This window comes from Rhizophagus irregularis, chromosome 15 (genome assembly GCF_026210795.1).
Source record: "Rhizophagus irregularis chromosome 15, complete sequence".
Classification (NCBI taxonomy): domain Eukaryota; kingdom Fungi; phylum Glomeromycota; class Glomeromycetes; order Glomerales; family Glomeraceae; genus Rhizophagus; species Rhizophagus irregularis.
In genome coordinates, this window is record NC_089443.1 from 4,716,925 (window position 1) to 4,740,551 (window position 23,627).

Consider the following 23,627-nt stretch of genomic DNA (forward strand, 5'->3'; position numbering starts at 1 on the left):
AGCTGAATAACTGAGCCAGATTAAATTGGCCTCAGGCTCGCGAAATACTCGAAAAGAGCTCGAAAGCCGTAATAGGCTTAGCTCAAAAGCTCAAGCCGTAATAAGCTCTACAAATTAAAAGCTGTTTTAACGTTTAAGCAGGTTATCATACAAAAAATGTTGCGAAACGCTTTTTGTATTATAATATATTAAAAAAACGCTTTCAACGCTTTTTTTCGATATTCTAATAAAAAACGGCGTAAACGTTTTTCCGTAATAATATATTTAAGAAAAAAACGCTTTCAACGCTTTTTTTGATATTTTAATAAAAAATGTTGCGAAAAACGCTTTTTCAAAATATTATATTTAAAAAAACGCGCTTAACATTTTTTTCATATTTTTAATAAAAAAAACGCGTTTTTAAAACATTTTTTATTAATAATATATTTAAAAAACGCTTCTACAACGCTTTTTTTGATATTTTAACTGAAAACGCCGCAAAAACGTTTTTTCAAAGTATTATATTAAAAAAAACGTTCTTACAATGTTTTTTTTCAATGTTTTAATTAAAAAAAACGACGCTAAACATTTTTTCGTAATAATATATTTAAATTTAAAAAAAACGCTTCACAATGTTTTTTTTCGATATTTTAATAAAAAACGCTTATGTAAAAACGTTTTCAAAAATATTATATTTAAAAAAACGCCTTGACAACGGTTTTCGATATTTTTAATAAAAAAATGTTGCAAACGTTCTTTATTAATAATATATTTTGAAAAAACGTTCTCGCAACGTTTTTTAATGTTTTAATAAAAATGTTGCGAAAACGCTTGTTTTCAAAGTATTATGTTAGAAAAAACGCTTTCGCAACGTTTTTTTTCAATGTTTTAATTAAAAAAATGATGCGAAACGTTTTTCGTAATAATATGTTTAAGAAAAAAAATATTTCGCAACGTTTTTTTCAATATTTTAATAAAAAACGTTGCGAAAACATTTTTCAAAATATTATATTTTTAAAAAAAACGTTGCAACGTTTTTCAATATTTTTAATAAATAAACGTTGCGAAAACATTTTTATTAATAATATATTTAAAAAAAAACGTTTCGCAACGTTTTTTTTCAATGTTTTAATAAAAACGTTGCAAAAACATTTTTTTCAAAGTATTATATTAAAAAAACGTTTCGCAACATTTTTTTCCGATGTTTTAATTAAAAAACGTTGCGAAAACATTTTTTTCAAATATTATATTTAAAAAAAACATTTCGCAACGTTCTTTTTCAATGTTTTAATTAAAAAACGTTGCGAAAACGTTTTTCTTAATAATATATTTAAAAAAAAATGTTTCGCAACGTTTTTTTTCAATATTTTAATAAAAAATGTTGCGAAACGTTTTTCTGAAGATAAAGCTCGAGCCTAGCTTGGCTCGAGCCAGGTTTTAATGGCTTGGCTCAGCTTTCACTTTAAAGCTGAGCCGAAATTTTTTAATGGCTTCGAAATTTCATTGAGGAATTTTTCGAGGCCAGTAATTTTTTTTCAGACAATGGTAAAGTGACGCTCAAATTGCTCGTGCGGAGCTTTATGTGTTTCTAGTATCTGGTTTAATTTCTTATTTATGATCTTAGGTGTATCCTCTGTAATATTTCGGGTGAAACTGTTTTTTGATTGGTGAAATGCCGAAACTGAAACTTAAAAAAGGTGAAACTATTCCAAAACTGGCAAAACCTGGCGAAATTTGCCCAAACTTCCGAAATTGGCGAAACTTGGCGAAATTTCCGTAACTTGGCGAAACCTCAATTATATTAAAATTTAATGTATATAGGTAAAAAAAATGAAAATAAAACAAATATTTTATTATTAAACGCTTTATCTTTAAACTTAAATCGGAAAACTATTAATATTTAACGTTATTTTTATTTATGATAATTTATTTGTTTTGTTTTATTTATTATATAGAAGTGGAAATGAACTACGTGCATTTATTTATTGGTTAAATGACGAGGAGCGAGGAATAAGTCATGTGACCTGTGATTTCCATATGACTGGCAAATTAACAAGGAAATGCAACTATTAAAACATTACTTTATTTATAATTAAAATTTTTTGAAATTTACATATTATTTATATACTATTTATATTGAAAAAACAATGAAAATAAAATAGTATACGCGCGTTATGTTTTCTTTTACATCTTGGATACGAATAATTATCTTTCAAATTACAGCCAATTAAAGTTTAACACATGACTTTTTTAATTTCGCCAGGTTTCAGACATTTTGCCAGGTTTCGGAAGTTTTGCCAGGTTTCAGAAGTATCGCCAGTTTCGGAATTTGACACCTTTAGCGAAACCAGTTTCGCCAAGTTTCAGAAGTTTCGCCAGAAAGTGAGTTTCGGTTTCGCCCGAAACACTAATCCTCTGTTATATTACTCCATTTTTGGATTATAAAAATCACATCATTTTGTATTCTGCTTTTGATTATAAGTCATAAGTTCTTATTGGCCTTACATTCAATAAAATGGTATCTGTTTTCTTCTTTGTTAGCATTGCACCTTGGACAGACAAACTCTTTATATAGATTTGGTTTTCGCTGTAGTAGAATAGTACCTATAGGAAGAAGTTTAGCAAATAGTTTAACAATAAATATTAAGTGCCAATATTTTTTAACTAAAATACAATTAAACCCTTTATATCTATGAATTAAGTTTCAAATTATATTTCAATCAATTGGAATTTCATGTCCATTTGATTTTAGTATTGACCATTCTGCTGCCACTTTAGTATTCATTAGAGTTTTAATAAATTTCCTTAAGTTGTATTCAATGGGGATCTGTTTAAAAATTGGAAAAAATCTGACTTTCCTATTGCTATAGTTAAATTTATTGTTAAAGTAACAGCTGTTGTTACTTGTGTTTTTAGCTAATTTATCTACCATTTCATTCATAACATCTCCACTGTATCTCTTAACTTTTACTAACATTAGATCCATCTTTTTTTCCTGTAAAAGAATATCTATCTTAAGTAAAATTAAAGAATTAGACTATTTCAGTAATTTTCTACCTGATTTATTATATTTATTATTAATCATATAGATGCCACTTTGACTGTCTGTATATATCTTAATTTTTGCATTCATAGGAACTTGTGAGTAATGCCAGAAAAATAGCCACTAGTTCTGCACATGTAGATGAGGGCCATAATGATAAATTTGCTTGGGCAGATAAGGCAGGTTCATCATTGACACAGAATGCTGCACCTATTTTTGTGTTCACTAAATTGGGATCTTGTATTAAAAAAAGGAATTTAATTACATTTAATATAAATATTAAATATAAATAAATTTACTTTTCCATTTTCAAATCTATTTGAAGTATCCTGAAAATCCTCTAATTTATTTAACAAAATATTGTATATAGGAATCATATATAACAGTGTTGGATATGCTTTCCCACAAATTTGCTTTGTTGCTTTAGCAAAATACTAAAAAATAAAAATTTTTAATAAAACTATAAAAATACATAATTATATATATAATATTAAAATTTAACCTTTAATAGCTCTTCTATTTCTAACAAATTAATCTATTTATCTTCATTAATTGTAAAAGGACAAAGATTTGAATCACTGTTACTTAATATATTAAGAGGTTAAAAATAAAATTATAATTGTTTTTAATAAATTAATTAAAATAAAAATTAATAAAATAACAAACTTACTTCTAGAGATGCTGGGCGAAACCGAAATATTTAGTTATTTGACGAAACCGAAATAGTTTAGACATTTAAAATTAAAAGACGAAATGCCGAAATTCCATATTCCATGGTATTTTTATGGATTTTTCATAAATTTCCATGGATTTTTAATTATAATAATTATTTAAAAAAATAAATTTTTATTAAAATATAATATTTTTTAAAAAGAATTTATAAAACTATTATAAATATAATTAATTTTATATATTTTAATAATTAAACTATAATTTTATATAATTAAAATTAAAATTAAAAATTATTATTATATAGTTTAGTCAATGACGAAACCGAAACTAGTTGGTGACGAAACCGAAATTTTTTGCAAAAAGAGTTTAGGCAGGCACCACTACTTACTTCCTTAAGTTTTCTTGCCCTTACAAGCATATCATATGTAGAGTTCCATCTAGTGCGAACATTTAGTATGTCATTTAGATTTGGAACATTTGCAACTTTACATTGAGCTTTGAATTTATCTACTTGTTGGGGTGATACTTTTATTTTTTTAATGAGAGTACAAAGCTAAAAGGCAATACAATTTTTAATAGATTTATTAATTAAATTTTAATAATAATAATATAATAAAATTATTTAGCTTAACTATCAAATTACCAACTTCTTCATTTGATGATTCATCATTATCTGTGGCTTTAAGGGTAGTAAGGACTTGTTGCGCTACTAGATTGATTACATGGGCCAAGCAACAAACATGCTTATCATCACTATCATAATAGATATATCTTTGAGAAAAATTAGATTCAACAGCTTTGAGAAATGTAACATTGTTGCTGGCATTATTAGTTGTTACCCCAAGAATCTATATAAATTTTTTTTTTAATTTTTATTAAAATTATTTTACTATTTTATAAAAAAAAAAACTAACCCTTGATTCAATATTAAAATTTTTTAAGCTTTTTAAAAAAAGCATCTTTGATATTGGCACCTGAGTGTGGCCCTTCAAGTTTAATAAAATCTAAAAGGAAACTTTTTAATTTCCAATTTTCTGTAACCCAATGAGCTGTTATCCCTAAAAAAGAAAAATTATTTGATAAAATCCATGCATCAATCGTAAAAGAAATTTTACTAGACGTATTCTACAAAAATTAAAATAATAATTAATAAAATTCAAATAAAACTATTATTAAAAAATATTAATATATATAACCTGTAAAATAGAAGCAACTTTTTTTTGACTATCATTAAAAGATGTCATAATATAATTTTTGATTGTATCAGCAAATGGAATGAATGCATTTTTACGTAAAAGAGAAATCATATTACAAAAATCTTCAGATTCAACACAAGTAAAAGGAAGGTCATTTTTTACAATCCATCGAATAATAAAGTTTCTTTACTATATACCTAAATATGAATATTAATAAAATACATGAGTTTATAAATTTAAAAATTAAAATATTCATATTTAATGCACAAAATTATAACCTATAAACTGAATAAAAAGAAATGAATATTATACTTACAATTACCGTATATCGCGGGCCATAGTACCCCCCTATACATAGTACCACCCTTGAAAAATTTCATAGAATTGTATAGTACCCGGGGGATATTTTACAATTATCTCGTGATCTAATGATCAGATTTGAGCCATCTTTTTTTTGTTTGATAGCTCTCATTGAGCTCTTCAAAATAAAAAAAGATCATTTAAATTGGACTGGTAGATCATAAGATATTCGCAAAAAACGGAATTTTTAGCTATTAAGACGCAGAGTGTACAAACCCCTTTTTAATTTTTGTAAAGCGCTGTGGCAGGACCCCGAAAAATACATATAAAAGTCAGAGATGATCGGCAAAATTTTGCCTTAAAATAAGCAAATGTTTTTACTAAAATCAATACGCAAAGTTGACTTCTGACTTTATAATTTATATTAGAATAAGCAAATTTTTTTTATGACATTTGTATATTAAAAAAATGAAATCATGGCTTTTTTTTTAATTTAATTAGTTGTATTTAGAATATACTTCCAGTATAATTGATTTTCAATTGCTAGCATAATGCCAAATTGCATAAATTAATTTGTACATTTATACTACTATATTTAATTATTTGATAATTCAAGTATTAACACAAAAACAAAAAGATTGTTCGTTATTTTTTTATAAATTATAACAAAAACTTAGAATATAATTTATAAAATCATTTCTAAAAGAAGATCCTATTTCTAAAGAAAAAAAATATTAATACTACTTTCACATATAAAACAAAAAAAATTCCACCCTATTCTCAACTTACTAAAAATTTCAGTTTAGTTTTAATCTAAAAACCATTTCTAATAGAAAAACAATAGAAATGTTAATAATACTTCTAAAATAAACAAAATAAAGCTAAAAAATTCTTTACTTACAGTAAGCATTGGAGTTCCAGTCTGAATTCCAAGTTCCTAAGAAAAAAGTAAAAGGAATATTAGTATGGTAATATTCCCAAAAAAATTGACTATACTTTTCTCTTAACTCATATTTTTCCAATATATTGGTATCTAAAATAATAAATTTTAGATTTAAGAAGTTGCTTTTAAAGAAAAATAATAAAAAGGAATATTAATAACATTCTAAACCAAATATTTTTTTTTAATAAAATGGCTTGTTGTTAAAAAAATATAACAGTAAAGGCCAAAAAAAAATTTTTATTGAATAAAATGGTTTGTTACAGACCAAAAAAAATTATTTTATTTTTTTCTTTCAATAAAACGGTCTGTTAAAAGTCAAAAAATTGAAAAAAAAATTATCTATTATCAATCAGATTAGCCGTCAATTACGTTTTTCAAAAATTTATGTATTATACTATACGTAATGCTGCTTATTAGGGAATTCCAAGGCATTATGCTGCTAATTAGTAGAAAATCGCTGGAATTCCAAGGCGTTATACTACTAATTAGTAGAAAATCGCTGGAATTCCAAGGCGTTATGCTGCTAATTAGTAGAAAATCGCTGGAATTCCAAGGCGTTATGCTGCTAATTAGTAGAAAATCGCTGGAATTCCAAGGCGTTATGCTGCTAATTAGTAGAAGACTGCTGGAATTATATATATATATATATTTTATTAAAAAATACCGTTGACTACGCAAATTAAAATATATGACATATATAAAAATGATTGTTATTACGCAAACTATATATATAACCTTTTAAAAAATCTCAAAATCTATGCAAATAAAATTTTATGACTTTTGGAAATTTTACTAATATGGTTAAGCAAACTTACATGTGACCTTTATATGTATTTTTCGGGGTCCTACTGTGGCCCGCTATATACAGTACTTCAAAATTATTAATAGATTCACGTATTGTAAGTTGTTTTTTTCCTTTTTCTTTTATTAATTTATGTTTACTTTTAATATGACCAGCCATTCCCGTCGTACTTCCTTTATTGCAAGCAATTAAAATCTTACAATGCTTGCATTTTGCCTTCTTCACAGTTTCATTCACAGGTCGAATGAAAAAAAATCGGATTTTGACCCTTTTAAAATAGTTTTGCCGATATTAGCATATACATGCAGATTTTTCGCGTATTTATGTATAGATTTGCCCATTTATGCCGATTTTTAATAAAATCTGATACATCAGTCGGAAATACCAATTTTTAATGGCCGATCTTTGTTAATATTAAATTCGGATGTTGTTATTATTATATAGTATTGTCCGCTTTTCACATCGGAGGTTTGATATACAAATCGAAATTTGCTCCTTTAAATATAGCCATGCCAATTTCAGTATAGCTTTCGATGAAATCCGATAATTCAGTCGGAAATATCAATTTTTAATGACCGATCTTTGTTAAATAAAACCGATATTAAATTCGGATGTTGTTAGGGGACTTACACATATCACGTAATTATAGATTACTATATAACCAACCCCCCCCCTAGTGAGATTATACTATCGCGTCATACGTAATTAATTCATAATTATAGTAACTGTCACACAAGTGTCATCATATTTTATATAGAACTCAAAATTTTCTCATCGATCTAATTTTGACAATATTTCTTTATTCTCTTTTTTTTCACTATTTAATATATGCCTTTTAAATTATGACTGTTTTACCGCTATAATGAATATAATAGTCAAACAAAAGAATTTTTTACATTTTTATTAATAAATCCGATCAAATTAAAAAATTACATTGTTTTTTGCAACTGTACACATGTGATTCTGCGATTTTTTAACGTGACTCAATATTTAATACACGTAAAAATGATCTGATCGCGTTTTAAATCTCCCCTTTAATTTCTTTATCTGATCTTTTTAACATGCAGACTTTCCTAACTACACCGAAATATAACAAGTTTTACATTTATAAAACTCCCATAAATCAACACCAGAAATTCTGCAATGCTTTTGATATTATTTTATGGTGAATGCAAAAAATCCTGTATACCCAAAACTTAGTTTACGTACAGAATGTACTAATGCATGGAAAGAAATTCGGCATAAATCTCAAGAAGAAATCGAAAATAAAATCCAGGAATATCTAACAACTCCAGTTCCAATTCAAGGTTTTTTGCAAACTTTTCATTCGCGACCAGGTTCATCTGGCTTCTCCGAAATGCAAGTCAAAGTTCTTAACAAAAGCCAATAGAAGAGACTATCATAGCTGATGTTAATCCACCTCCTAATGCTGCTGCGCAGAAGAAAGCTGCAGAAATTATTAATGCAACCAATATGAAACTTGCTGAGCTTCAACAAATTTACAATTCCACCAGTGATTATGAAATTCGGTGTAATTTAATGGAGCGTATGACAAATCTTAAAGAAATTTTGTGCAGTGAGAATAATAAGGTTAAGAAATTAAAGCGTCAAGCAGGTTATCAACGTAAGAATAGAGAAAAAAAAGCAAAGCTTTTGCAAGAACGTCAAGAAGTAATACAGTATAGTTCACCTGGTCGTCCACCACTTTTGACTCAATATCCTGATTTACATGAACATATACATGAATGTATTGAGTTCGGAGCTGCAGATAAAAAAAGAAGAAAGGAGGTTATTAAAGTTAGAACAATCCGTCACCTCCAAGAAGAACTCAAATCAAAGTATAACGAATACCTTTCTCGTACTACTCTCAGCAATTATCTGCTACCATCTCGATCAAATTCTATAGCTGCAAGGACTCATCACCACCCAGCTAATATTGCAGTTGCCTCCGTTTCTAGAGATGAAAAAAATGAACATCCTGATGAGCACTATTGTCTTGCTTCTGTAAAAGGTGCAAAACAATTTGCAGCCTTATTTCCAACTCATTCTGTTATCATTTCTCAGGATGACAAAGCTAAAGTTCCTCTTGGTATCCCTGCAGTTGGGAGAACGTTCAAAACTATACAGAGCTTTCAAGAACCAGTTACACTACCTGATCATGATTTTCCGGTTGGAATGCAGCAAAAGCTTATTCCATCAGTATATTTACTCATTAATCCACATGACACAAATGATACTTTTCGTAATGGCCAACTTTCAATTTTCGTACGTCCACAATACCAAGTTGGTACAAGTGCAGCCACTCATATGAATGATCTTAATTCGTTAACTCAAAACAGCCATTTTGATGAGATATTAAAAGTTGACGGCAAAATAAAACCTATTTGGATTCTTTTAGTTGATGGAGGTCCAGACGAAAATCCCCGCCATATGAAAAATATTTACCAATATTGTAGAATGTTCCGCGCCTTTGACCTTGATTATCTTTCTATTCGGACTCATGCACCAGGTCAATCGGCTTATAATCCTGTTGAGCGTAGTATGTCAACACTTTCTCAAAAATTGGCCGGTATAACATTACCTATTAACAAATTCGGTTCTCACCTCAATTCTCAAGGCCAAGTTGTAGATTCGGAGCTTGCAATGAAAAATTTTCGTTATGCTGGTGAGGTTTTGTGTACTCTTTGGGAACGCGATCCTATCTTCGGGAAACCAGTCACCACGCAATATATTGATCACAAAAACACTCCATTCAATGATGTTATATTTCCTGGATCTGAAAAAGAAAGTAACAATGAATCAAACGTACCCTGGCGGTGGTTAGAAAATCACACCAAAATGTGTACATACTCACTTGACATCAAGAAATGCGAAGATCGCTCTTGTTGTTTACCTAACCGTCATGAGGAAGCAGCTATTCTTCTTGCTGAAAATAATGGATTTCTCCCACCAGTAACGAAAGGAAAAGATGGGCATTTCTTAAATCCACTCCATATACTAGAGTATTGTGACAAGCTTAAAATACCCGGATATGATGCCCATTGTCCTTCTATTAGCTCAAGCACTTATAGTCGTCTTTGCTGTTCTGAGTGTAATGTGTACTTTCCAACACTTTCCATTGTTGCTCAACATAAGAAAAACCAGCATCCAAAGCGACGAGGACGACCAGCCAAACAGAAAAAAGTATTTACAAATTCTGTTGACGATTTTTCGGTGCCTGCATGGGACGTACAAGTTTTAATTATAAATGACCGAGAGGTGCAATCGGAAGGTGAGTAAGGAGGTGGTTTTATACGAAGTGCGAAGTGGCTTTACTTTAGAAAATTATGTCTTAAAAAAGTGGTAAAAAATGTTTTTTTTTAATAAAATTTTATTACGGCATGTTACACTACAGAAATAAAAAATGTATTTTGTGATACAAGTGATTTTCGTTAATTCCAGCTAAAATTACAACCACGAAACTAATTTTGGCCAAAGGCCATAAAGTATCACGTGATAGGTTAGATATTCGGGATACCCCCCCCTTCCGATAATTACGTGATATGTGTAACTCCCCTTATTATTATATAGTATTGTTCGCTTTTCATATCGCAGGTCTGATGTACAAATCGGAATTCGCTCCTTTAAATATAGCCATGCCAATTTCAGTATAGCTTTCGATAAAATCCGATAATTCAGTCGGAAATACCAATTTTTAATGACCGATCTTTGTTAAATAAAACTGATATTAAATTCGGATGTTGTTATTATTATATAGTATTGTTCGCTTTTCATATCGCAGGTCTGATGTACAAATCGGAATTCGCTCCTTTAAATATAGCCATGCCGATTACAGCATATCTTTGCCGATTTAAAGTATAATACTGTCACGGTAATACTGCAGACTTAATAATTTTAATATATATATATATACACTAATGTACCGACTTCATAACAATGAAAATTCGGATAGAGAAGAAAAAAAGGAAGCATTGGAAAATAAGTGAATTAAACCTTCACGATATACTTAAAGATAATAAACTTAGGACCTTAGGTGGAAAATTACTTAGTTAAGTGCTTCTTAACTTAACAAATGGAAATATACTTATACCATATAAGAAAAAGAGAACATAATTATTTAAAAAAAAATTATTTTGATTTTTTTTTTATTATTATTATTATTATCAGGTAAGTTGGAGCGCGAACGTAATAAGTTTCTCAGATTTTTTAGAGCTTGATTTTCCGCTGAAATTAACAAAAGATATGTTAATGAAATAATATGAAATAATAGGACAAAGATATTTTTAAGTAATAAGGAAGATACTTACATCGTAATTTGCGTATTTGCCGGTGAAGAGTAGAAATTGATTCTACTTCATGGTTCTCCAGCTCCTCAACCCTATCTTCTGCGTCCGAGTGCATTAATAGTCCTTTGGTGAGCATTTTGGAGCTCTTGTAGTGCATTAGTAGTCCTTCGATGAGCATTTTGGAGCTCTTGTATCTTGGTTTGCGAAGCATCTAATGCTTTTTTCGTTGCTTTTAACTCCGCAAGGCATGTTCCCAGGCCTCTGTTATAACAATCGACATTCACTGAGCAATAAAAAAAAATACATATATATAAAAATAATGGGTGGTTAGCAAAAGCTAAGTGAATAAGTCGATAGTCCTTGGAAGCATTCTTCAGGATTGTTCCATTTAAGAACCGAGACTGCCCTGGAGGTACAAGACTTCGTCTCTTCAGGTGACCCATCTAAGAACCAGACAGCTCTGGGAGTATAAAACTCCGTCTACAGGTGACTCCATTAGAGAAATACAACCATGAACCTTGCGTACGATACCCACTTTTCAAAAATTTTACGGTCGTCATACGCTTCGCTTTGAGCGTCTTAAAACGCTCCTTAGATTTTTTCTGCGAGGTTGTGGAACGGCGAGAACCCATAATGGCGTTAATAAAATATAATTGATGAAAAGACAAAAATTATTGAGCGAAAGTAAAGGGCATGGAATGATGAAAGGTAGACTTTATATAATAAAAATACGCGTCCTGAAAAACGCGAACAAGCTGATGAAAATACACGTGAATTTTAGAATAATTATTTTTAGAATAAGGAGAATAGCAACTTTAAATTAGTAATATATTATTTTGAGATTTGAGCCGATTTTTAATAACGTTATTCAAATTTATAGAAAATTCATTTTATTAAAATGTTATTTTTTTATTTAAAGGAATAACTGCCATATAATTTTTTATCTTTCTCACTTCAACATTAAATTACATGTAATAATACATTATATATTGGTATTATACTATCTCTATCCATAATTCTATATTACATGATTTTATGTCGTTATATACTTGACAATAAAATCTTATCTTGAGAATCATGAATCAGTTTATACCATTTAACTAGTGCAAGTAATTATTTAAATAGACCTGTCCCTTAAGGTCTATAGGTCCGGAATGTCTAAAAATTTGCAAATCACATGAATTTTCACTCTGGACCCACAATGGTTAGTATTTACGAGTGATAGTTTAGCTGTTTCCAAACTGATACATACGCCCAATTGCAACAATCATGATTAAAAAAAATACTTTTGTCAATTGATTGGTTACTATAAAATCGCCTTATATTGTTCGACATTCCAATTGTCAAAAACGGCAATAATCGTAGTATAATTATTTGTTAATATTTCACGTGAACAAACAAATCAATAATTATTTATATAAAACTTTCTCCATCCCTTTATCGAATTTTAGAACGATGGTTGATTGATTGTTTTGCTAAGTAAATTTCATTTTACGATTTTTAATAGTGATATATACATGATAATTAATTAAGTGATATCGATGGTATCGATTTTTAGTTTAATTTTAATAGTGATATACACATGATAATTAATTTAGTGATATCGATGATATTAATTTAATTAAGTGATATCGATGATATTAATTTTTAATTAAGAGATAACGATTATGATATTATTTTAATGATGTAAGTAATGGTTAAATAGGTGACTTTTCACCTTTCTTTTCGTTTCAATCTTGTTTCTTTACATTATTAAAATGAAAAAAAAAAATAAATTGACGCTTATTCCTATTTTACGTAGCGAATCACATCCTCGTTCTCCTTCTCAGGGTCGCTCTCAGCAATATCATCAATCTCCTTCCTCTCACTCCCATCGATGTCGACGTCGACATCATTCTCGTTCTCTCTCCCCCTCTCCCTCCTCTCACTCTCGTCGACATCGACGTCAACATCATTTTCGTTCTCAACACCATTATGATTCTCTCTCCTCCTCTCCCTCCTCTCACTCTCGTTGACATCAACGTCGACATCATTCTCGTTCTCGACACCATTATCATTCTCTCTCCTCCCTCTCCCTCCTCTCACTCTCGTCAACGTCGACATCATTATCATTCTCGTTCTTCCAATTCTCATTCTCAACAATCCTCTCTCCCTCTAGGGGGAGATCGTTAACAAAAAGTATTATTATTTATATTTTTATTGAAATTGTATTTAATATGACCTGTACTAATTACTTGTAAAATAATAGGAAATTTGCCGGATTTATCGGAAGGTGGTTATATATATATATTATTATCAAATTAATTAAAAATATAATAAATTTATAATATTTTATTAACTTCTGATAGGTGGACAACAGCAACATCATCAAGAAGAGCAATCTTCGCAATCTTTAGGTGAGGACCCATTCATATCATCGCTTCATCAACTTCGCGCTTCTTTGCATAACTGTTTTTCCTATTATAAAATTATTAAATCAAGAAATTCAAGAACTAAAAAGCGCGGTATCACAATTGTCTAGTCGACTGGAGGCTTTGACAGGCAGTAACTCCAGCCATTCCAGTGATAAGACGATCGCGAGTATAACAACAAGTGTTAATCGAAGTCTATCACCCGTAATAAGCAGAAATAAAGGAAAAAAACTATCACCAATGACTCCAGGCTTTAAAAAAACACTTCGTGTAAGTTACACCTCTATTATAAAATATTTATCTTTTATAATCTTTAATCATATTCATTATTATTTTAAATAGGATGAAGTTGTTCAAATCATTAATAATTTAGGTTCCAGAATTTCGTTTGATGTTTTACAAACGTTTAGTGACTAGAAGAAATCAATAAACAAAAAACTTTTACCAGCGGTAAAAGCGGCAATGAATCCATCGATTGAAGTATACGATACCGAGATTGTTAATGTAATCAAACAGCTTCATAAGTCTCGCCGAGATATCTGGAAAATAACCCAGGATGGCAAATTAGATACGCACAGTAGACATCAACATATGACTTCTCGGCGAGACCAAGTACGAAATTTAATAAAATGCAAAATTTGTCAATTATTTCTAATTGTCTATGCAATCAATTAACATTATTAATTAACTATTAATTAACTTTTTAACAGAAAATGACGTGACGTAAATGCGGTTTACAACACATGATTAACACAAAAGACAAGGTTTTAAATGACTGCAAACCTCAAGAAATTACCTGGGACGAGTACATGAAAGATTGTGAAAAAATTGTAGTGATCTCGGAACTTCATTCCGATGAGTGGTCATCGGAAGATGAAAATCTTGCCAACAATGAAAAAAATCTAGAGAAAAGACCAGAACGTTTAGATAAATCGAATTCTGTAATCAAAATACATGAAAAAAAATGGAAATCTACGAGAGTATGTAAAGTTATTTTTTTATCAATATAACATTTATAAATAATATTTTTTTTTTTAATTAGATTAGGAGAATTCTAAGTAGGGCGGATGAAATCGGGGAGAGTATTGGAACTGGTCTAATCCGTATGTGTCATCGTTTAGATAATGTCATCGATAATAAAAGTAGACCAACAGAAATAATGCCAGACTGGTGGATTTCTTCCACCTGGGCGCCAGTTAGCGAAGACAGCGAAGACAGCGAAGACAGCAATGAAAGTCGTAATGAAGGTGGCGATAATAATGATGACAATAATAATAATGATGACAATAATAATAATGATGACAATAATGATGAGGATGACAATAATAACAATAGTGGCAATAATAATAACAACGAATTCGATGACAACAACAACAACAACAACGATAATAACCCTTTAGTAGTTTTATAAATATAATATATGTAACAATAATATAATAATAATATAATAAAAATATGATATATCCTTTAATAAAAAAAATTAGTTATAATTTAATCAAATACAAATGTTATATAATTCAAATTCGTCATTCTGATTTACATATAAACAATTTTATATAAGATTCATTTGTTTTTTAAAACGAAATTTTTTTATTTAAAGGAATCACGGCCATATATTCTTTTATCTTTCTCGTTTCAATATTAAAATCACATTTTATAAATTTTCCTAATATATGATGTACCGGTATAATACTATTCGACTCATATCATAAAATCCATTTGTCCATAATTCTATATTACATGATTTTATGTCATCGTCTACTTGACAAAAATATCTTGTCCTATGATCTTGCCGGCCTGTACCATTTAACTAGTGCTAGCGAATGAGTTAATGATGATGAATTTTTTAAATAAATAGTATGTTCAAAATAAAATTGAACTTGACCGGGGTATGTGTCTATAGTTCCATCTTCCTGCTCCAAAACGAGCTAATATGTATGATGATTTCTCATGACGAGCTGCCTGAATGGAACCAAATATATCCGCCCCAATTCTTATTCTACCGTATTGTATAATTTTGGAAATTACAACAATATCGTTATTTGGACCCGTTATAGAATAAATGGGGACGAAATGTTCTTCATACAAACTATTATAAAACTCAACCAGTAAGTCCAAGACGCGGTTTGGGAGACATGTTTCTTGGCGCGGTTTCATTAACAACCCGGGAAAACGTTCTGTTCCATAAGCCGATTCATTTTCGATAAGTGAAAGCCTCAGAAAATTTTGATACTCATCACTTGTAAAATCGTCAAGTGCAGCCAAGCTTCCTGCAGATTTTCTAGGTTTTATAATGTCCAAAGTGGTGTTTAATATATTGCTATCGCAATTTGTGAGGTAATAGTTTAAAAAGGAACTTTCAACCATTATTTTTAATAGCTCTGGTTCAATGTTACGTTTGCTATTTTTATACGATCCTATGTTCTTAAGAAATAAATTGGTCAATCTGTATAAATTAAAAAAAACAATACGATTTTCAAATCGGCGAAATTAATATATCATACCTAGAATTCCGTTCATTCGTTCGAAGCTAAAACACCAAAATGAGGATAAAGGTCCATAATCTAAAGCGCATTCACATATGTGAAGGCATAAATGAAGATTTGGGCTTATTTTTTTTGTCCGTATTTTTTTTCAATTAATTTATTCATTTCGAGTAGTTTTGTAAATGCTTCGTTTAGATCACTTTTTTGTAGTTCCCAATTTGTTAAAATTTTACAGGAACGTACAAAATAAGCAAGAATTTTTCGATCGATCTCTCCCAAGAGATTCCATGTGATAGGTATTGCAAAATTAGAACAAACGTCTTCCACATGTCCGCCGTAAAATTTGAAAAGCCGTCGCCAGCGGCTATTCTAACGGGACGGCGACCGAGTCACTTAAAAATTTTATCAAGTCGGCTCGCTCTTGCATTATTTTGAGCTTTTCATTATTTAATATACCTTTGTCGATCCAGAGCTTCATTACAATCCACTTTGCTACCCCGAGAAAGAGGCAGCGATGGGATCAACTACGCAAAAGCGCACAGAATTAAAATAAGGTAATTGGTATACTTCCGACCAACGAACATGATACTGTAAGCATACGAGCCTTACGCGATTCTTCGGTTGCACATTTCTTCCATTCACGTGCCTTCTCCCTTATTAAATTAATATCTCTCTCAACAAACCAGTCGTCAATGTCTCAAACCCACCAAAATTGGGTTGATTATTTACCAAGTTTGCTGATTTATAGCATCGATAACATGCGATTCGAGCTGATATAAAACCACATAATTTTCGAGTCGCAGGAACGTCACTAGCACAACCTATTATCGCGCCACAGATAAAACGACCGTTGTTATATTCGTAGGTTTTTATATGATACCCTTCCCATAACCGATTCAGCTGATTTATGATGGGGTATAAGTAATTGTTGATTTCATGTTTCTTTGGCTCTTTAGGACCGGGTATAACTGCTAGTGTGAGAATATTGTAGGGCTTGAAACGTTCGCTTCAGGGTAAGTTACAAATAACGGCATATATTACACCGACAGAATATTGGGAATTTATATAGGGTTGAAACCAATCCATGTTTAGCATTAATCCGATATGAGTTTCGGTGTATTCTTTTTTGAAGAATGATTCTCCTTTGCCATCTTCAAAACTCATCCAAATCCTCCCATCATAAATGTCAAATAAGGCTTCAGTTTCGTTTTCCCTTTCTGCCCACTTTCGACATGTCACCTCAAAATCTTTGCGACCGAAAAATAGGGTTAGTTGGCGCCTAATGTTAACTAATGGAAATGTCATTATCGGACGGATAATTGGATTATTTCCACCATCTTTATTACTGTCTATTTTTTTGACTAGAGGGTTATTACATTTTTGTCGAAATCTTTCTATGCTATGATTCGGGTAGTTTATAAAACTACATGTTGGTACTTCGGTTGTGTTTGATATTTCATTTATGTCATACAATTTGTGACATTTATTACATGCGGCATATTTGATAATATTCGTTGATATTCCCAATATTTTTTTGGCTACGTACAGGGGAAGAAGAAAAAGATGAAAATTTATTTTCATCTACCATTAAAAGAAAAAAACCTTAGAAATTTAAATAAAGAATCTATTGAAACATTAGGAAGCTTATATCTTTGTTGATATTGTAATATCCATAAGATAATCCAGGTATAATTATCATTGTTGATATTAGGAAGTTTTGGTTCACCATCGTCAAAATCTTTTGACGCAAAATTGACTTCTTCCTCATCATCATCTTCAAAATCTTCAGAGTCTCTATATTCTTCATCGCTTTCAAAATCTCCAAAATTACTGTCTTCGTCATCATCTTCAAAATCGCTAGAAACACCATCTTCGTCATCATCTTCAAAACTTTCAGAATCTCTATTTTCGTCGTCATAGTCTTCAAAATCTCTATCTTGATCATCATTCATATCTCTTCCGTTATCCGGTAATAAATTTTCAAGAACGTGATCAGATATTTTCCCTTTCTTTGTGAATTTATGTTTTGCCGATTCATGTATAGGTATCATCTCGAGTAAAGGTTCGCATTCCATTGCATTATTATCGTCAGTATATTGTCCAACATCAGAAGGCCCAGCCTCGATAATCATCACCAAAATTATTAGATGGATTAGCATTAGAAGGCTCAGCTTCTTGATAATTGTTACTAAAATTATTATTCGCATAAGATATATTATATTTTAACCCATGTTTAGTTTTCGTTCTTGGGTCCACTAACTTGCCATTACATTCTTTACAAAAGCAGTATACTTTAGTTCTTATTCTTGTTCTATTAGATTTGGCAACAGCTCGAGGGTTAGACATTTTTTTATCTAGAAAATTTTTTGAAAATTTTTTTTTATATAGGAAATTTTTTTGAAAAATTTTTTTATCTAGGAAATTTTTTGAGATCCTGAATTAATATTAAAAGTTAATTTCTGATTCACAAAAAGCTGCTAGATACTTATTAAAGTGAAACAATCAGCCACATTTTTTTAATTTGTATTAATTATAATATTACAAATATTTACTCAAAATCTTTCGGGATTTTAACCAATTTATATATATATGATTGGAAAATACCACCTGACAGGCACTTTTGTGCCTCTCCCACCCCCTAAAATATAGCATAATGAATGTTATTAGCCATTTTTAGCAATAATACATGCTTTATTCATCGAATTATAAATTCCGAGATTAGCCAGAAAGATTATTTTCGCAAAAATGGGCAAACTATCGTTGAATTCTCGCAAATCCTCGCGAAATCGCAAAAAAAAATAGAAGAGAGCGAATGCTAAAGGAATTAAAGGGTAGGATAAGGAAGTTGCCAATTTGCAAGTCCAGTTGCTGGACTTTAAAAAAGTTGTGTACGATTCGGGAGAGAAATTACTTAATAAGTTGGAGAAAAGTTCCCGTGAAAACAATAATTTGGTGGAGTGGTTAAAAATATATGACGAAAAAATAAAAGACTATGAAAAAGAAATTTATGATTTAAATTTACGATTATATTTTTCGCAACAACATCAACAAACGCAGTCGCAACAACAATCGCAACAACAATCACAACAACAATCGCAACAACAATCGCAATCACCTACATTTAGCAGCTTATCAGAATACTTCAAATTTCACAAGTCACGATTAATCAATTATATTTCATTTTTTCATTTTTTAATTTGAAAATTCCTTTATATTTTGTAAATATGATGTTTTTTTTTGGCTATTAAACCAGCTTCTTTTTCATAATATAAGATAAGATAATATTAATACCTTTAAAATCGATTTAAAATGTCATAAATTTTGTATAAATCTAATAGTAATTAATTATCATACTGCATGTAACAAGTATCTCAACGAACGATTTGTCTATCAGGCGCCGAATGATCGTGATAAACTTGCATCTATCATTTTAGTAGTAATACATATGAACTATAATTTAAACAAAAAGTCAGTCTAGTATGGGGATCATCCTCCCTATCGACATGGGGAACATCTTCCTGTAGATGTTATTCATGTACGCAGGCAGAATGGAACTCAGAACTTTATTACATCAACGATGTTATTAGTGGTTAAATTTATGCGCTGTTTTTTTAATCAAGTTTCATAAAGAATGAAAAAAAAAATTTTGGCGATTTTGTATGTTATCTAGTTGAAAGATTTTATATTATTTTTTATTAAAAATTAATTGATTGAGTTATTTTTAATCAAAATATCAAAATCACGTATAAAAGTATAAAAAGTTATTCTTTTATTGCCCAATAAGTACTAATTTTCTGCCTTGGGCGCAGTTTGTTACTACACGTGACTGGATGATGCATAAGTGTCACGCGCCAGATGCATAAATCCTACAAAATCAGAGGTGCCGATCATGATATATTTGTGTATGTTTACCACGCTTTCTTCGACGATATTTATATCGCTTTTTTTCGTTCACATCACAGTTTGAAATATTTCCTCTCTTTTCGTTCACATCAGCAGTTCGAAAATATTTCCTCTCTCTTTTCGTTCACATCACAGGTTCGAAAATATTTTCTATCGCTTGCGTTCACATCACGGTTTCAAAAATATTTCCTATTGCTTTTTCGTCACGTATCGCTATTTCGTCGCGTCACAGATTTCCTACCGGAAAAACAAACTTCCGTAAGTAATTAATTTAATTAAGTTTAATGATATTAATTGATTATTAATATATTTAATTGATGGATAGCGATGTAGTATAAATTTATTGATATGTGATAACGAAGTTAATAATTTATTTTATGTTTATTTTGATTAGGCAATTATGCGTTAAATGATAGGATGATTCAAAATATATATATAAAGTGCCTTTTTATCTCTTGTCCGATCTTTAATAATAAATACCATAATGAAAAGATTTAAATTTTTACAAATTTCTCGGGATGCATAGGAACCTCAATACTAGATCTCAACAAAAAGAATCAGATTCCCATTCTCACTCACATCGTTCTCATCAACGATCCCATTCACGTTGTTCCCATCGTCGTTCTCACTCACGTCGTTCTCATCAACGATCCCATTCACGTCGTTCCCATCGTCATTCTCACTCACGTCGTTCTCATCAACGATCCCACTCATATCATTCTCACTCACGTCATTCACATCGTCGTTCTCATTCACGTCATTCCCATTATCGTTCCCAACCTCGTAGTCGTAGTCATTCCCAATCTCGTAGTCGTAGTTATTCCCAATCTCGTAGTCGTAGTCATTCCCAATCTCATAGTCGTAGTCATAGTCGTTCCCAATCTCGTAGTCACCGATTACGACAACAACATATCTCTCCATCCCATTCTAGTTCCCCTATCCATTCACGTCGACATCATCGATCACATAAATCACAATCTAGATCCCACAGTTCTAACCATCATCGATCCTATTATGAAGTATCTGATTCTAATGATCAATTTACCACTCTCTCATCCAAAGATTCATCACCACAAAATAGAGGGAGATCATTAACAAAAAGTAATATTATTTAAATTAGTCTTAATTACATTTCAAAACATATACCGATTTAACATAATTATTATAGGAACACTTACAAATCAATCTTCGATATTGCAAAATCAACCTTCCTCTTCAATTACTCCGGCTCTAAATAGCGGTATTATTTCCCTCACGCTCCTATTCTGACTTACATGTAAAAAAAAAATTTTCAAAATGAATTATATTAAATACTGACTTATAATAGGTGGCGTTGAAAACCAAGAAATTCAAGAATTAAGAAATGTAATCTTAAATCTCACACAACGCTTAAATAACCTAACCGAAAAAAATGCTAGTCATGAAGAACCTTTAGTTAATCGTCCCAATAGAAGCTTATCGCCTATTCTTATTAGAGAACAGAAACGTGAGCTGCCACTCACAAGTCAAGTAATTATAAGAAGACACTTTACGTAAATATACATTTTTATTAAAATTTATCTTTATTAAATTAAATATTTGATCATTTAATGACTGTTTTATTAAATAGGATGAAGTAGTCCATATTCTCAATAATCTTAATCAGTCGCTTCAATTCGACCTATCAAAGACGTACAGTGAACAAAAAAAAACAATAGAAAGAAAACTTTTGCCAGCAGTAAAATCGGCCATGAATCCTTCTATTGTAGCATATAATATAGAGATAGTAAGAATCATAAAACAATTGCATAAATCTCGCCGAGAGATTTGGAAACTGCAAAAAAGAGGGTAAAATGCCGGAACATACCAAAAGACAACACATGATATCCAGAAGGGATCAGGTATAAAATTCATTATTTAATAATAAAAACATATACAATTAATTAATTTTTTAATTTACTCTTCAATAGAAGATGTCCCGGCGCAGAAGAGGATTGCAGCACATGATATCGACACGAGACAAACTTTTGACTGAATGCCAACCTCGTAACTTAAAATGGGAAGAATTTATCAAAGATTGTATAAAGGCGACTAATACTTCAGACATACACTCGGATGAATGGTTCACAGAAGACGAGGAATTAGCAAACAAAGAACGCAGTAAAAATACAAGATCAGGTCGATTAATTAACAATAATTCAGTAATAAAGATTTACGACAAGAAGTGGCGGTCGTCGGGAGTATGCGAAGTCGTGATGTTATTAATGAATATAACATTTATGCTTAATAAATTATAAATTTTTATTAGATTCAAAAAATTCTACATCAATCGGAAGAAATTTGTATTAGCATCAGATCTGGTTTAAGTCGTCCACGTTACCGCTCAGATGAAAATTTTGACAAAAAAAGCAAACCAAAGGAGAACATTCCCAGTTGGTGGATTTCGTCAAGCTGGGTTGCACAAGAATCCGACGAAGATGGTGATGAAGAGGATAATAGTGACGACGATAACAATGACGATAACAATGACGACAATAACGACAAAGATAAAAACAATGCTAGTAACGATAAAAACGACAATAACGTTAACGATGATAATAACGATAAGAATGATGACGATAAGAATGATGTCGATAAGAAAACCGATAATAATGATTATATTTTTATCGATGACAGCGATGAAAAGGATGATCCTTTTTAACTAGTGGTTCCAAAAGAAATTATTAGGAGATCAACTACTAAAAAACGTTCTCTTTTAAAAAGTGAAAAAAAATAGTAAGATGATTATAGCACATAGTAATAATAAATATAGCAAGAATATAATAATAAATATATCATAAACTGCAAAATAAAAAAACGTATATTACAATGTGTTCATATAAATTAAAATCGGTCAATAATAGAAAAAAACGGGTAATGATGAATTACGAAAAAATCAAAAATAGAAAGATTCTGGCTTACTCGAAATAAAAACAGGCATAGATTATTTTAAGTATTGCTCTTACTGATCTATGAATTGGCATTTCTATTCAAAACTATTTGTGATCGAAATAAAAACAGGCATATGTTATTTTAAGTATTGCTCTTACCGATCTATGAATCAGCATTCCTTTTCAAAACTATTTGTGATCGAAATAAAAACAGGCATATGTTATTTTAAGTATTGCTCTTACTGATCTATGAATTGGCATTCCTTTTCAAAACTATTTGTGATCGAAATAAAAACAGGCATATGTTATTTTAAGTATTGTTCTTACTGATCTATATATCGGCATTTCTATTTGTGAGAATGGCATGATTATCGCAGTCCGATTTTGGATGATTACTGCATGAATCTGCATGGTAGTATAAGTCTGTTGTGCCAATTTATAAATCGGCACTTATTTTTTGAAAAATTATTATACGAATCGGTACAATAGGCAGTCCGATTTGAGAGATTATTGAAGAATCGGCAGGTAATATAAAATGTTTGTTTTTCTGATTTAAAAATCGGCACTTCTATATGTTATGAATCAGCATGTTTATTTTCATGCCGGCAGTCTGATTGTGATGATATTTTGTAAATTTATTTACAAGTCGGCAGTCCGATTATTGTTTGAATTGGCATGATAGTTTAAAATGCGGCAT

General features: G+C 30.3%; 6 protein-coding genes across 6 annotated transcripts; 2 read left to right on the forward strand and 4 right to left on the reverse strand.

Moving 5' to 3' along the window:
• Positions 1-13,009: 13,009 nt before the first annotated feature.
• On the reverse strand, positions 13,010-13,324 carry OCT59_007765 (uncharacterized protein; the record flags this gene model as incomplete). Its single annotated transcript, XM_066132201.1, has 1 exon — positions 13,010-13,324. The coding sequence occupies one exon, from the start codon at positions 13,322-13,324 to the stop codon at positions 13,010-13,012; it is 315 nt and encodes a 104-aa protein (XP_065998908.1).
• Positions 13,325-14,094: 770 nt separating this feature from the next.
• On the forward strand, positions 14,095-15,043 carry OCT59_007766 (uncharacterized protein; the record flags this gene model as incomplete). The annotated part of the gene is made up of 3 exons (XM_066132206.1): positions 14,095-14,244; positions 14,397-14,612; positions 14,675-15,043. 3 exons carry the CDS (start codon positions 14,095-14,097, stop codon positions 15,041-15,043), a joined length of 735 nt encoding a protein of 244 aa, XP_065998909.1.
• A 452-nt stretch (positions 15,044-15,495) lies between these two features.
• On the reverse strand, positions 15,496-15,999 carry OCT59_007767 (uncharacterized protein; the record flags this gene model as incomplete). The annotated part of the gene is made up of 1 exon (XM_066132213.1): positions 15,496-15,999. The coding sequence occupies one exon, from the start codon at positions 15,997-15,999 to the stop codon at positions 15,496-15,498; it is 504 nt and encodes a 167-aa protein (XP_065998910.1).
• A 1,696-nt stretch (positions 16,000-17,695) lies between these two features.
• On the reverse strand, positions 17,696-18,193 carry OCT59_007768 (uncharacterized protein; the record flags this gene model as incomplete). The annotated part of the gene is made up of 1 exon (XM_066132219.1): positions 17,696-18,193. One exon carries the CDS (start codon positions 18,191-18,193, stop codon positions 17,696-17,698), a length of 498 nt encoding a protein of 165 aa, XP_065998911.1.
• Positions 18,194-18,224: 31 nt separating this feature from the next.
• Positions 18,225-18,464, reverse strand: OCT59_007769 (uncharacterized protein; the record flags this gene model as incomplete). Its single annotated transcript, XM_025329036.2, has 1 exon — positions 18,225-18,464. The coding sequence occupies one exon, from the start codon at positions 18,462-18,464 to the stop codon at positions 18,225-18,227; it is 240 nt and encodes a 79-aa protein (XP_025164292.2).
• Positions 18,465-20,539: 2,075 nt separating this feature from the next.
• OCT59_007770 (uncharacterized protein) lies at positions 20,540-22,701 on the forward strand (the record flags this gene model as incomplete). Its single annotated transcript, XM_066132229.1, has 6 exons — positions 20,540-21,122; positions 21,190-21,261; positions 21,349-21,530; positions 21,631-21,786; positions 21,971-22,201; positions 22,309-22,701. 6 exons carry the CDS (start codon positions 20,540-20,542, stop codon positions 22,699-22,701), a joined length of 1,617 nt encoding a protein of 538 aa, XP_065998912.1.
• Between the last annotated feature and the right edge of the window lie 926 nt (positions 22,702-23,627).